At 51.2% G+C, this 12501-nt stretch overlaps 1 protein-coding gene across 1 annotated transcript in view; it reads left to right on the top strand.

Annotated features, from left to right (window-relative positions):
• The first annotated feature begins 651 nt into the window (after nt 1-651).
• Nucleotides 652-12501, top strand: part of LOC116953428 (discoidin, CUB and LCCL domain-containing protein 2-like) — a 54172-nt gene continuing 42322 nt past the window's right edge. Inside the window, exon 1 of the mRNA XM_032973628.2 lies at nt 652-829. Coding sequence (XP_032829519.2) covers nt 748-829 — 82 coding nt within the window. The 5' untranslated portion in view covers nt 652-747. The remainder of the gene's footprint in view (nt 830-12501) is intronic.

Below are 12501 nucleotides of genomic sequence, written 5' to 3'. Positions count from 1 at the left end.
GGGGGTGAACTGACGACTTTCGGTCCGAACAGGCAACTGGACATACGGACCAGGTTTGATCGTATCTCTGAAGGTTCGTAAGTCGAATGTTCGTAAGTAGAGGGGGGGGGGGTATCATTAATTATCAAAAGCAAACGTATTATCATATATTGTAATAATTGGGGCGTGGCTCATTGCAAAATGACCAATGGCACTGCAGCCAACTCGTCGCCTCGCCTCTAACGCGTTCGCTATTGGCCCACTAACTTTCACACCCGCATCATTCACCCTGGTGCGAACCAATAGGAAGTCACGGGAGGCGTGGCTAAAGCGGGAATGGGCGGGGATTATGATGTAAATACGGCGTATATTATTCTCAGCAGCTCTCCCGCGATATTTCTCACCTGATGACGATTGCTCGTGTTGCGATCGAAACGTCGTGATATTGTTATTATTTTTATTACTTAATTTTTTTAATGATTTAATCTATCTACGTAGCTTTACCGAAAGACCCAAGAATATAAATTCCTGCAGTCACGAAAGCTTTTTATTTTATTGCTTCCCTTCTACGTGACTTTACCGAAAGAACCAAGAATATAAATATGTATGTTATGTAAATGATAGAGGGCGTGGTAATGAGAAAGGGCGTGGTTATGCAAACAAGAGGGGCGTGGTTACTCAGATGAGGCGGGGGCTCCCTGCAGCCCGCGCAGCACAACTCTGAACCTGGGTCCACTCACAGATGAAGCAGCTCTGCACAGCGCGGTCATGGAGCCGCGTGTCCGGCTGCTCCCTCCGCTCTCTTTGCTGGCCATGGCCGGCTTCTTCTCTACGGTGCACGCTCAGGAAGGTGAGGGGCTCCCCGTGGCTACTCTGCAATGGGTTCGGTGATATTTACCGAGACCCGCTCCCGACCCCTTTCACGGTGACCCCTCCTGCCCGAGTGCCTCTGCCTCTCCCCGTTACTACCGCTAGGATAGGCGTAAGGCTTCTCGGTAGACTAGGCCGCATTCCTAACCCCCCTCCACCACCGCCCCGCAACGAACCTCCCCCGGGCTAAGTGAATAATAACTTTAATAATTATTTACAGCACGGTCTCAGTCCACTGCTGGATGAATGCCTCATCGGGTCATATCGGTCATGGATGTTGCTTTACCACGAAGTCGGTTAAGGATGGGGGTTGGTGACGGACGCTGGAGCCACTTATGTGAGCAGTGACCCGGGAATCTCACTCGGGTCGCTGGAGTTCGTAGCGCAGTGCGCCAACCACTGCTCCCACCGCTCTTTAACTTTTGTTAAAGTCTGAACGTTATTCGTTTAACGCGTACGTTAGTTTACATGAAGACCCGCGTGTGTGTGTGTGTGTTTATAGGTGTGTATGTGGGGAGCGGTGGGGTTGCGGTTAGCGCGCTGCGCTATGAACCCATCGATCAGGGTTCGATTCCCACTCGCCGCCAACACCTGTGACAATTATCTGAACCGGTTCTGGGCCTCCCCTAGGTCGACTCAGCCTCAAACGAGTATCTGGGTGCGATGTGTAAACATCGTCACTGGGGAGACAAAGGCGGTCGGGCGTGGTGCTGGCCACCCACCCCCTCGTGTGCCGTTCTGGCCTTCATAGGTGCTCGCTAACAGCACTTGCCCCAATAGTATGTTAAAGTTATACGGGGGAATCTTTGCCTTTGTATGTTTGTGTGTCCCCGCAAAGGAATGGGGAGCGGTAGTGTAGCTACACGGGGGATCTTTGACGCAACCCCGAAACGTGATTCCCGTGTGGCAATACGCACATACCTACCGGATTATAAGACGCAGCCCCAAGTTTTGTTTGGAACCGACGGAGAAAAAAAACAATTAATATTCTCGGTCCTTTCGGTAAAGTCACGTCGATAGAAAATAAGAAAATTTTAATAAATTTTTTTTTAAATAATTAAAGCAAAAAAAAATTAGGGGAAAATGAGAGCTCGCTCTGACCGGGGTATAGCGGTGCTCATTACTGGAGCCGGCGTGCGACGCGAGGAGAGATGCCCAGGCTGGCGAATGTCGCAGCGGGCGATTTTGTGTGGAACGTTCCTCGAAGCCGACCCGGGGTGGTGGTGGGGTGGGCAGGGGTGGGGGGGGGGGTGCTAACGGGATGGGGCAAGTGCGGCAAGTCGGGGTTCGTGCCACCCCGTCTGTGTGGGCAGCGTGACGGGTACAATCCCGCTGGTGTGCAGTGGTGGGGAGGTTCTCTCCTGGTTCGCTCCTGCCAGGCGAACACGAACACGAACGTCATTCACGAAATTCAGCGTTTCCGGATGACCCATGCCGCTCATGAACGCAGCGCTTTGCTTGCACCTGTACCCCAACTGTGGTTTTTTTTTTAGTTCCCGTGTCCCTTGCTGCCACGTTCTTTCCACCTCCGCTCTTCGATTCGCGTGCCCGTTAAATACCCCGTTCGTGGTGCAATATTCCTTCAGGGCAACGCACTTGTCCTCTGCTGTGTTGAGATATTTTCTTTTTTTCTTCCGTGCTTTACGCCAGGGAACCGACTAAACGGGATCGTCCGTGTTATTGATCAAGCTAACTCAATGTGTTTGCAGAACCCTCCCGAGAAAAGATAAATAAGTAACGTGAATAAGCGGGGCCTTTTGGTTGTTGGAGCCCGTCATAGTCACATGATGAGATAACAGCGCTGCGTGTGGGTGTTTGGAGATGCCTCGCATTGGTCAACATGCTTGAAAAGGCCCTTCCACACGCGAGCATTGTGGCAATGTGATGCATTGGGCCTCGAGATGATTAAGACCAAAAGGAAAGACGTGTACAACAAGATTGCTAAGCAATGGGAGATATCTGTTAGACTAAAGTGCTTTATTTTAATTTTACCATGTAAGGCCCACTGAGCTGTTTAGTTATTTTTTCAGGAACGACCTGGCCACAAAATGATAGCTCAACGAAGCGGCTACGTGGAATTTTATACAGCCACATACTCTGAACGCATGTTGAGTCTATGTGTGGAGGGAAAAACCGGAGGACCCGAAGAAAAATCCACGTGACTACGGGGAGAACGTTCAAATTCCAAATATACAGGTGTCGGGGTCGGGATCGAACCCACGACCTCCCCGTATACCAGGCGAGGTAGTTAACATCTCGGCCACTGTGTTGGCAGGGACACAACAGCAAAACGCATCAGAGTTGTGTACCTATGGTGGTTATTACAGGTGGACCGTAATGGATGTGATGAAATGGGGGGGGGGGGGGGGGGGGTGGCAGATGAGAGCAGGTTGGAGTGTTTTTTGGAAAACTGAACTTAATGAAACGGAACATACCAGTGTGTCTCAAAATCAACGGTTACTTGTTGTTATCATTGTTGATTACAATGCTACAACGTCGAGCAGAGACATGGACATTGCTAAAGGCAATGGAACGGAAGCTGTAAGAGTGCGCAAAAGCAGCTCTGAGAAGAGTACATGCTTTGAATTGGAGTTAGAGACCGGAAGGAGAGGAGCATATGGATTCCAGAACATATTGCACAATTAGAGAAACGATGTCCGGTGGCTGACGCTTAAGGACAGAGTTGCAGCCAAAGGAGGAGGAGCATTGCACACGAGAGCCAATGCACACGAGAGAACGGCCAATGCAGAGACTGCACGATGGATTTCCTGCATTGTAGGACCCAGAGAGATGGAGACGCACTCTTTGGTTATTTCGGTAAAGTCACGTAGGTATAAAATACATGAAATCACGACGTTTCGATTGCAACACAAGCAATCATCATCATGTGGGAAAACCACAGCACGGAAATTTAATTTATTTTCTACCTACGTGACTTTACCGAAATAACTAAAGAGTACGGATCCCTGCAGTCACGAGAACTTCAAATCTAGATTAGATGGAGGCGTGTTCTTCAACGTTTTGACTGACGCTGCCTGACATGTTGGCGCTCAGAAAGTTTCTCGCCTCTGAGCTGTACGACTGAGTAGTTCGCTTTAAGGTCCATCCTTCGTACTTTTTCGCCTCCAGTTTTAACTATCGATTGACTTCTGCAAGCAGCACCCACACAACCGGGCCATCGCTGCTTCGCAAGAGTGCGTGTCGCTCGCTGTGTGTTGCGTGTTAGCGTCCACAGGTGCGGTCGCATGTAGACGCTTTATAAATATGTATTCCATTTCATCGTCTTCGCTCTGAGCATCCTGTGAAGATGTCACTGGGCTGTAAGTAGTTTGAATTGTTAAAATCAGTGCCAGGTGACATCGCGCGTCAAGCTCTCCGACGGTCAGATGCGATGCCATCACGGTTGAATCGTCAATCACGGTCGAAGTGTTTGTGGTTATCTGTGCGTTTGCAGTTTCATTTCTTCGCCGATTTTAATACATATTTTATTTGGAAGCTCACGTTGCAGTCGTTGAATCGCATGTGAGCTAGCCGGTGTTTTTCCATTGGTATGTGTTGCATTTTGCTGAACATAGGCAAGTTGGGAGACATTGTGCGGACTGTTACGCAAGTGGGCTTGAGCAGGACATGTTTCTACAAGGGTTGCTAGCCGGCGGTCGAGACTAACAAAAGAATGGAATCCGAATGAGGAAACACGCCCGGTGGTAGCATGTCCAATGCGGAGATGCAGCGATGCAATCGACTTGTGCGCAGATGGTCGATGGATCGTTGCATCGCATTACCGCGCGAAATGGTGACGGCTTGGGGTAGGCCTTCATCCAGCAGTGGATAAAACATGACGGATGGTACGTTGTACGTATTAAGTTACTTTGTCCCGACCACTGCGGCCAATTGAGAGGCCCCCTGCTGTCGCCGAATTGTTGAATAATATTTTATTAGAATTGTGGCAGTCGAATCTTGGGAGTGTTGGGGAGAGGGTGAGTCTTTGCACCCTTCTCTCTTATCCCCATTGCACTCTCATGCGCGTGGCTTTTCGCTGCCTTTCTTTTACGGAAACTGTGCCCCCCAAAATTAATGAGAAACTCGTCGCCCTACGGCAGGGAGTGTGTCGGGGAATGTCCGTGGTGTCATAGCACACTGGATTTGGCATTTTTTTTTGCCAGTTCCACTCCATCTCCCGGCACTGAAGTTGAAACACGTTTCTTAAACCCCCTTCCAATGCCTTTGTCCACTCAGCAGCAGTACAAATGGGTGCACCACAGTCACTCAATTGGCGGTTATAACGCAGAGGTGGGGTGAAGCGTGGATACACCCTCCCGATCCCTCCACCTTGATGTTCCTGCAAACAGGTTTTATGGCCGACGTGGGAGAGTAGGCCAGATGATAATAACACTGCAGAGTTGGGAGGACCTTCCACCAGCAGTCATGCGAGCAATCAAAAGCGGGGGGGGGGGGGGGGGCAAATCGTCCGCACGTTCATCAGGGAAGGCCCGTACATACGAAGCCCCGTGAAGGCACAAGGCGATGGTCGGTAGTAAGCATTAACGGCTATACTCTACTGATGATTCTTAACGCGGGCGAAACCTGCGCGCGGTTGTCTCATTTTTCCTGCTGCCGTTTAAAATAATATTGCCACAATTTTAACCTTTGAGTTTGTGGGCTAAAGCACCAAAGTCGTCTCATTACACAAGCATGCAAGGCATGATGGGGAGGACTGTTCATGTGGTCACAATTGTGCCTTTCGCTGTCTAGAGGGAAATCAATTCTGTATTGTTCTTATTTTCCAGTCCTGTGCGTACTTTTCTGTCCGAGTTTTTTTCTCATCATTTACAGAGAGTGTTGGAATTCGTTCGGCTAGTTTGGTCACATCCAGCCGAGTGGCTCGGCGATGGAAGCGAGTGGCTCGCGAACGAAAAGTTCCTCTTTTAAAATCCTGCTTCGAGGAGGGGGCGGGGGGGGGGGGGGCTCAGCCCATCATCATCACACCAGGGTTGATAAAATTGGGCCGTCTCAAGCGGTTTGTCCTTTGGATAGACTGGCCCCCCGCGCCATAGGAATGTGGTAGACTCTTCACCACAGGCTCAAGGCTGTTTTTCGATGAAGGTGAAGTCACTTGACTGAGTTTAGTCGTAATTAAAAGATGCCCATGATGCTAAAAGCACCCGTTTTCGTTGGCGGTCGTGGTTTCACCTTCATCGCATCATAGCCTTGCTCGATACAGTGCCTTGGGTAGGGCAAAGGCTGTCTCCGAATGAGTTTGCATAGTGGCTAGGAGACGTAATGCCTCTTGCACAAAGACAAAGATCCCTCGTATAGGCGGCGCAGACTGCTGGGGCAAGGGCTGCGAGCGAGCGCCTATTACTATTATTACGATGACCCACACGGGACACGAGGGGGTGGTGTGGCTCCCACCAGGGTACTCCTTTAAGGCTGAGTGAACCTAGGAGAAGCACAGTACCGGGTATTCATGTATTCGTCACCGATGTTGCCCGTGAGCGGGAATGGAGCTCGGGCCGCCGGGATCATCGTGCAAGTGCGCTAACCACTGTGCCACCGCTCCCCACTCGTCGTGTGGAGTTTGCATAGGGGTTAGCGGATTTACTGCCACCCACACAAAAACAAAGACAAAGATTCCCCATGTAGCCTTAACAGACTGTTGGAGCAAGTGCTGTTAGCGAGCACCTACGAAGGCCTGAACGGCACACGAGCGCGTGGATGGCCAGCACCACGCCCGGCCGCCTTTGTCTTCCCAGTGGCGATGTTAACACATCGCACCCAGGTAGTAATTTGAGGCCGAGTCGACCTAGGGGAGACCCAGGACCGGTTCAGAAAATCGTCATCGGTGTTGACCGTGAGCAGGAATCGAACTCGGGTCGCCAGGTCCGTAGCGCGGCGCACTAACCGCCACACTACCGTTCCCCTTACAAAGACAAAGATCCCCCATATAGCCTTAACAGACTGTAGGGGCAAGTGCTGTTAGCGAGCACCTATGAAGGCCGGAACGGTACACGAGGGGGTGGGTGGCCAGCACCACGCCCGACCGCCTTTGTCTTCCTAGGGGCAATGTTTACACACCGCACCAGGTACTCATTTGAGGCTGAGTCGACCTAGGGGAGGCCCAGGACCGGTTCAGATAATCGTCACTGGTGTTGGCCGTGAGCGGGAATCGAACCCGGGTCGCCAGGTTCATAGCGCAGCGCGCTAACCGCTACACTATCGCTCCCCCTCTTACACACACATGGACACACACACACACAGACACACGCGCATGCGCACACACAACGACACCGCATACCATGCATACGTGGTTGAGCGTTCTTTTATCAGTTTGAATTCTCGCATGACACATTTGCGTTGCCACTGGTTTCTTAACACACTCCGATTGCCGTGATATGGCGACACAGCGACCTGTATTATCATTACAAGGTCGCACGCATTGCACACAAAGTGTACGCCGCAAATGAATCACAATGCCTTGCTGAACTCGGCGAGGAGCATAAATAAACCTTCATCGCGCGAACTCCGGTCACCCCCGCAGCGGCGGCTTTTGGCTCGCCGTCGAACAGAGGCGGTCAGTCGCATCGCGCGCTCACAGATGCGCTGCTTCGTGCGGCCGTCTGGAACGCTCTTGTTTCCGATATTAGGAAGCCCCCGGGGAGCCATGCAACTTTTAAATCATCTCGATTGAAAACGAACCGGGGTAGTTTACTGGCCTGCCGGGGAGGGGCTAGTAAAGTCACCTAAGCTACGGTGGCTTTCAATGCTGCGGAAGCTCCGTGATTTTTTTCAAGATTCTTACGCTTGCCCCCTCTTGCTCTCTGGAGCCCCGAGGATCATGTGACCGCTCCTCGATAACCCGTTCAGTCATTCGGGCTCCTTAACCGGGGGATGAATTAAACCCACTTGAGACGCGTGAAGCATTGCATCTCTGCAACACCGACCTGGGTTACATCGAGGGAAGTTAAGTGGGACTGACTATGTGCATCGTTGTGCCGCAAGACGTTTTGATAATTGGTGCGTATTACTTGCCGGGACACACAGATCCGAAAGAGTGGACCCTTGACAAACACAGCGGAACTAAGTCTGGAAAATTGCACAGAGAAATGTGCAGAGGTTACACGCGTGGAGTAATAGAGACGGACAGGAGGGATGGGAGGACCTACCCAGGTTAGACATCATTTCGATTTTTAAGAAAAGGAATGGGATTTTGGCAGAACTCGTCGCTCGGAGGGATGATGATCTAGATTCTAGAATAACGATGGAGTGGTGACCAAAGGAGAGAATGCGTTCGAAAGCATATCCACCGAGGAGATGGAGCGATTTAAATCGGCTCGTGTGCAGGAGCTCAGTGGGTCGGTGCATCGCAGAAACTGTTGAGAGGCGGCGTTGGCGTCGGCGGTTTGGGGGAGGCTTTCATTCGTGACGAGGCCCTTCATCCGTGATGAGGGCTTCATCCGTGAGAAATGGCAACGGCTTGGGGGCCAGCATTCATCCAACGGTGGATAGATCATGGCCGATAATAGCATCGATGATCTGTAAAACCACGCGAGAGCTACGGTCATCCACGCCCTCCCACAGTTCTAGATGCGCGTGCGCGCACACACACACACAACTATTTACATTCACGCTGATGAAAAGGAATGCGTGGTCGCAGGCCATACAAAGCCTGGACTCTCGGGGGGGGGGGGGGGCTCAGCAGACCCTAATGGGGCCGTAATGGTCAGGTATGCTGTTCGAGTCGATTACCTGCAAAAATTCCAGCACCGCTCGCTCTGCCCGTCGCTCAACCAACCCCCCCCTCCGACGGACTTGAACAAGAAGAGGGCCGCGATTTTTTGTATTTTTTTATAGCCCCTAGGTGCGTTTTTACAACCGGGACCCGTCCTCGAGTTTTATGGCGGTTCAGAATTGGCATCGGTGTTTGCCAGTCTCTGCTTTGTTCTAAAAGCTGATGTGAATGGGGGGGGGGGGGGGGGGGGGTGGCTTTAAGGTCATTTTTACGATGGAGATGTCGATTGACCGGTGTGGTACGTGGCAGTATTTGTTGCGGAACCGGTGGGGAGTCGTGGATTTCTAGCAGCAGGTTCGTGTACTGCCCTCCCCCACCCCCCCCCAGCCCCCCTTTCTTTGTTGTCAATCCACTTCTGGATGATGGGCCTTCCATTAACGCCCCGTGTGCGTCTTTGCGGTGTACCTCACCGTACTTCACGACGCCAGTCAGTCTGGGTTTGTGAAGGTGAGAGCCGTGCAGCAAATCCATTGCCGACCTCCATTTCTAATGTCGGGGCATAGAAGTAACGTGCAACAATGGACAGTCCCGGAACAGACCTGCAATTACCGTTTCATTGCATGGCGGGTCGCCCTTCCAAGCACTTGTCCAGGCTCAAAATCCTACGTAGCTTCTGAGATCGTTGACGAGAGAAACTGGCGCGTTGCGGCGAGTCGGTCGTGGACTGCGTACCTATGGTGGAGGATGTCGCGTGCAACTTTGCCACGTGGGCGAGTTGCTGTGATAATAACTGCCTTGTCCCACGGCCAGGCCACCGGCCTTCGCCGGCGTACGTCCTTGCGTTTTAGAAGGCAAAGGGTTGGCGGGTCGTGTTAGAGATTTGCGAAACTCCCAAACCCCGCTGGGGGGGGGCTGTGAGCTCGGACTGGGAGGTGGCAGCACAGCAAGCGAGTTGGCGAACCGGCTTGCTGTACCTCATCAGTTATAGACGAGGGTCGAATGGTCGCTCCAGTGGAGAGCGCATTGCACTGTGAACCCGGCGACCTGATTTTGATTGCTGGCCACGGATGACGTCTGTGGCGAGGAGGATAGCTGACCCTGTCCTGGGGCGACCAAACCCACGCCTACCATTGTGGTGAAGTACGGTCAAGCAACTCCAATGACCGACACGGCGTGGCGAAGCTTTAATCTATTTTTATTGTTTATTTTACCAGGTAAGGCCCACTGAGCTTCATGACTCTTTTTTAGATGATAGCTCAACAAAGTGGCTCATCATGGTGAAATGTATAGCAGCCAAATATGTCGTTAAACCCGCCACCACCCGCCACATTTATTTTTACGCGATCTAACCTAAAAAAAAAAATCTGTATTATGGATAATATTGGTTGCGCAAGCCTACGCGTTAAACTGACTAGCCTCATGTATACAGGCTTCAGGGTTGGGGATCAAACCCACGACCCTCCTGTATCCAGCAGTGGCTTTCAAGAAAAAAAGTGCTTCAGATGATTCCTATTATCACGATAGATGGTCTCCACCGTGGGTCGTGTTGTCAGGCAGGTTTTGCGTGACTCGCACGACTGTTGGCAGCACGTTCCGTCTCGTTTCCTCCTCGAAGCCGTCCCCCTCTTTCCGAGGAGGAGGGAGCGGCGTCGCGGGATGAGAGATGCCGACCTCTTTTTGACGGCGTGTGGAAGGCATCGGTGGCGAGGCGACTTGTCTCGTCGTTCACGCCGCTTGGCGGAGGCGGAGGGTGGTGATGCCGCTCACCGTGACCTGCCGTGGGCACACAATGTGGATGTACTGTACAGGGTGACCCAAAAGTCAGGACAAATCGAAATGGGTCGTTTTATTTACTTAAACACGTGTTCAAACTGACTGCCATTCACATTAATAGCTGCATGAACTCTGTTTTGAAATTCTTTTTCTTTTTGACATTACAGGTGTAATCGTTGAACATTAATCAATTATGTGTTGTCTTGGTGAAGTTTTGTAAAGGACAGATTTGAAGTGAGCCCCACAGGGAGAAGAAATTGGATATTAATAATGATAATACGTAACATATGAACGTAAATAATACACTGTAAAATGTTTAACGGCTGTGCAAAAATAAATTGTGTGTCCTTACTTTTGGGCCATATGTCGAATGTGCCACGGTGGTGAGATGTTAATTACCTTGCCTAGTAAACAGGAGGTCGTGGGTTCAATTCCAACCGTGACGCCTGTATATTTGGAGTTTGCATGTTCTCCCTGTGGTCGTGTGGATTTTTTTCCGGGTCTTCCGGTTTTTCCCCTCCACATTTAGAATCAACGTCACGCCTTTAGAGTATTTGACTGCTATACATTTCCACGTGATAAGCCACTTCGTTGAGCTATCATTTGTGGCCATGTCGCTTCTGAAAAAATAGCTATATAGCTCAGTGGGCGTTACCTGGTAAAATTAAAATAAAACACTTTAGTTTAACAGATATCTTCCATTGCTTACCAATCTTGTTGTCCACGTCTTTCTTTTTGCTCCTAATCATCTCGAGCCCCAATCCCATCACATTGCCGCAATGGCTCTTACCTTGGTAAAATGAAACATAGTTGAGTTTTAGTTTAGTTTTAACCATTGCTGATCTATTTCTCGCCATTCTAAAGAAGCAGAAGATGAGTCACCGACCACTGAGACGCCCGGCCACCTCCCATTGAGCAGTTAGAGGGTTAGAGGTCAGTCTCCTGGCCCGTCCCGCCGCCCCCTATGGAGAGGTGATCTCCGATAATGATTCTTGGCTTTGGGCGCGTAGGAGCAGCCGCATGAAAGGGTGGGAGGGAACGAGAGCAATTATGGGGCTTGATTTACGGTTCGCCTGACGTCGCCGCCGCTCACTCCCCCTCCACTCTGGACCCGCTAACCCCAACTCTGCTTCACCAAGGCGGAGCCACAGGGAATGCTAAAGAGCGCTCGGTAACAAAATTAATTATTGTAATGCTTGTTTACCCAGGAAAGCCTCAGAGTTTCTTAGTTTTTTTTTTCAGGAGAGTCCTGCCACGTTTTTTCAGTCGGGGTGGTCGTGATGATTGCAATGTGTATTCCAATTGAGTAATTGTTTAGGTAATTTGTCAATTTGCCAAATTTTGACCGTGACGCCCGTGGGCACACAATGGCCTACTTTTGCGACTGAAGCCACGGGGGATCTTTAACGTCCCACTGTAGAGCAGACTGACCATAATTTTACGGTTCATTCACACCGCATTGTTAATTGGGGCGGCCTCTGGATTTGAACCGCGGAACCTCTGCGGCAACCGCTGGGCCACATCATCGCACATATTTGTCTCTCCGCGTAAAATTGATTTTTTTTTTTACACACAACTCATTGGCCGTATGGCCTTCTGGGAGTGCATCTTATCAATAGTCGGCAATGGCCACGCTTTTTTGGAGGCCCGGCAAAAAGTGCCTTATGGGAACATATCGAATCGGTGTATTTTCTACCGAGGAAATATTTCCTCGCCCGGCATACCACATCCAGTACGTCCACTAGTCACGTGCCACCTTCTGCCGAATCTACGGACAACTCGGAATATATTTGGTGAGAAATTAAACGCGACGTACAACCGTTCGTCCCAGCTGTGGTAGGGGGTGGGAGGCGGAGGGACGGGCGAGCGGGCGGGCGGGCGGGGGGTGGTCCTGGCCAGCCGCTGAGTTTCGGTAGCAAACCGCAAACGAGCACGGAATCCCCGGCTCCAGGAAGCCGCCGGTCTCATGTGGCACGATTACAGCGGAGTGGTGGTGGAGCAGTTGCGGCACGCCGGAGACGCTCGGTGGCAGGATCACAGGAACGGTTCGCCGTGGCCGGGTATCGAACTCAACTCGCCATGTCGATAGCCGCCACTGCGCTCACCACTCCAGCACCGCTCCAACCCATCCATAGCAGTAACGTACACGC

Source organism: Petromyzon marinus, chromosome 51 (assembly GCF_048934315.1).
Source record: "Petromyzon marinus isolate PM22_M1 ecotype Great Lakes invasive population chromosome 51, UKy_Petmar_22M1.pri1.0, whole genome shotgun sequence".
NCBI classification, from domain to species: domain Eukaryota; kingdom Metazoa; phylum Chordata; class Hyperoartia; order Petromyzontiformes; family Petromyzontidae; genus Petromyzon; species Petromyzon marinus.
This window is presented reverse-complemented; position numbering and strand designations above follow the sequence as displayed.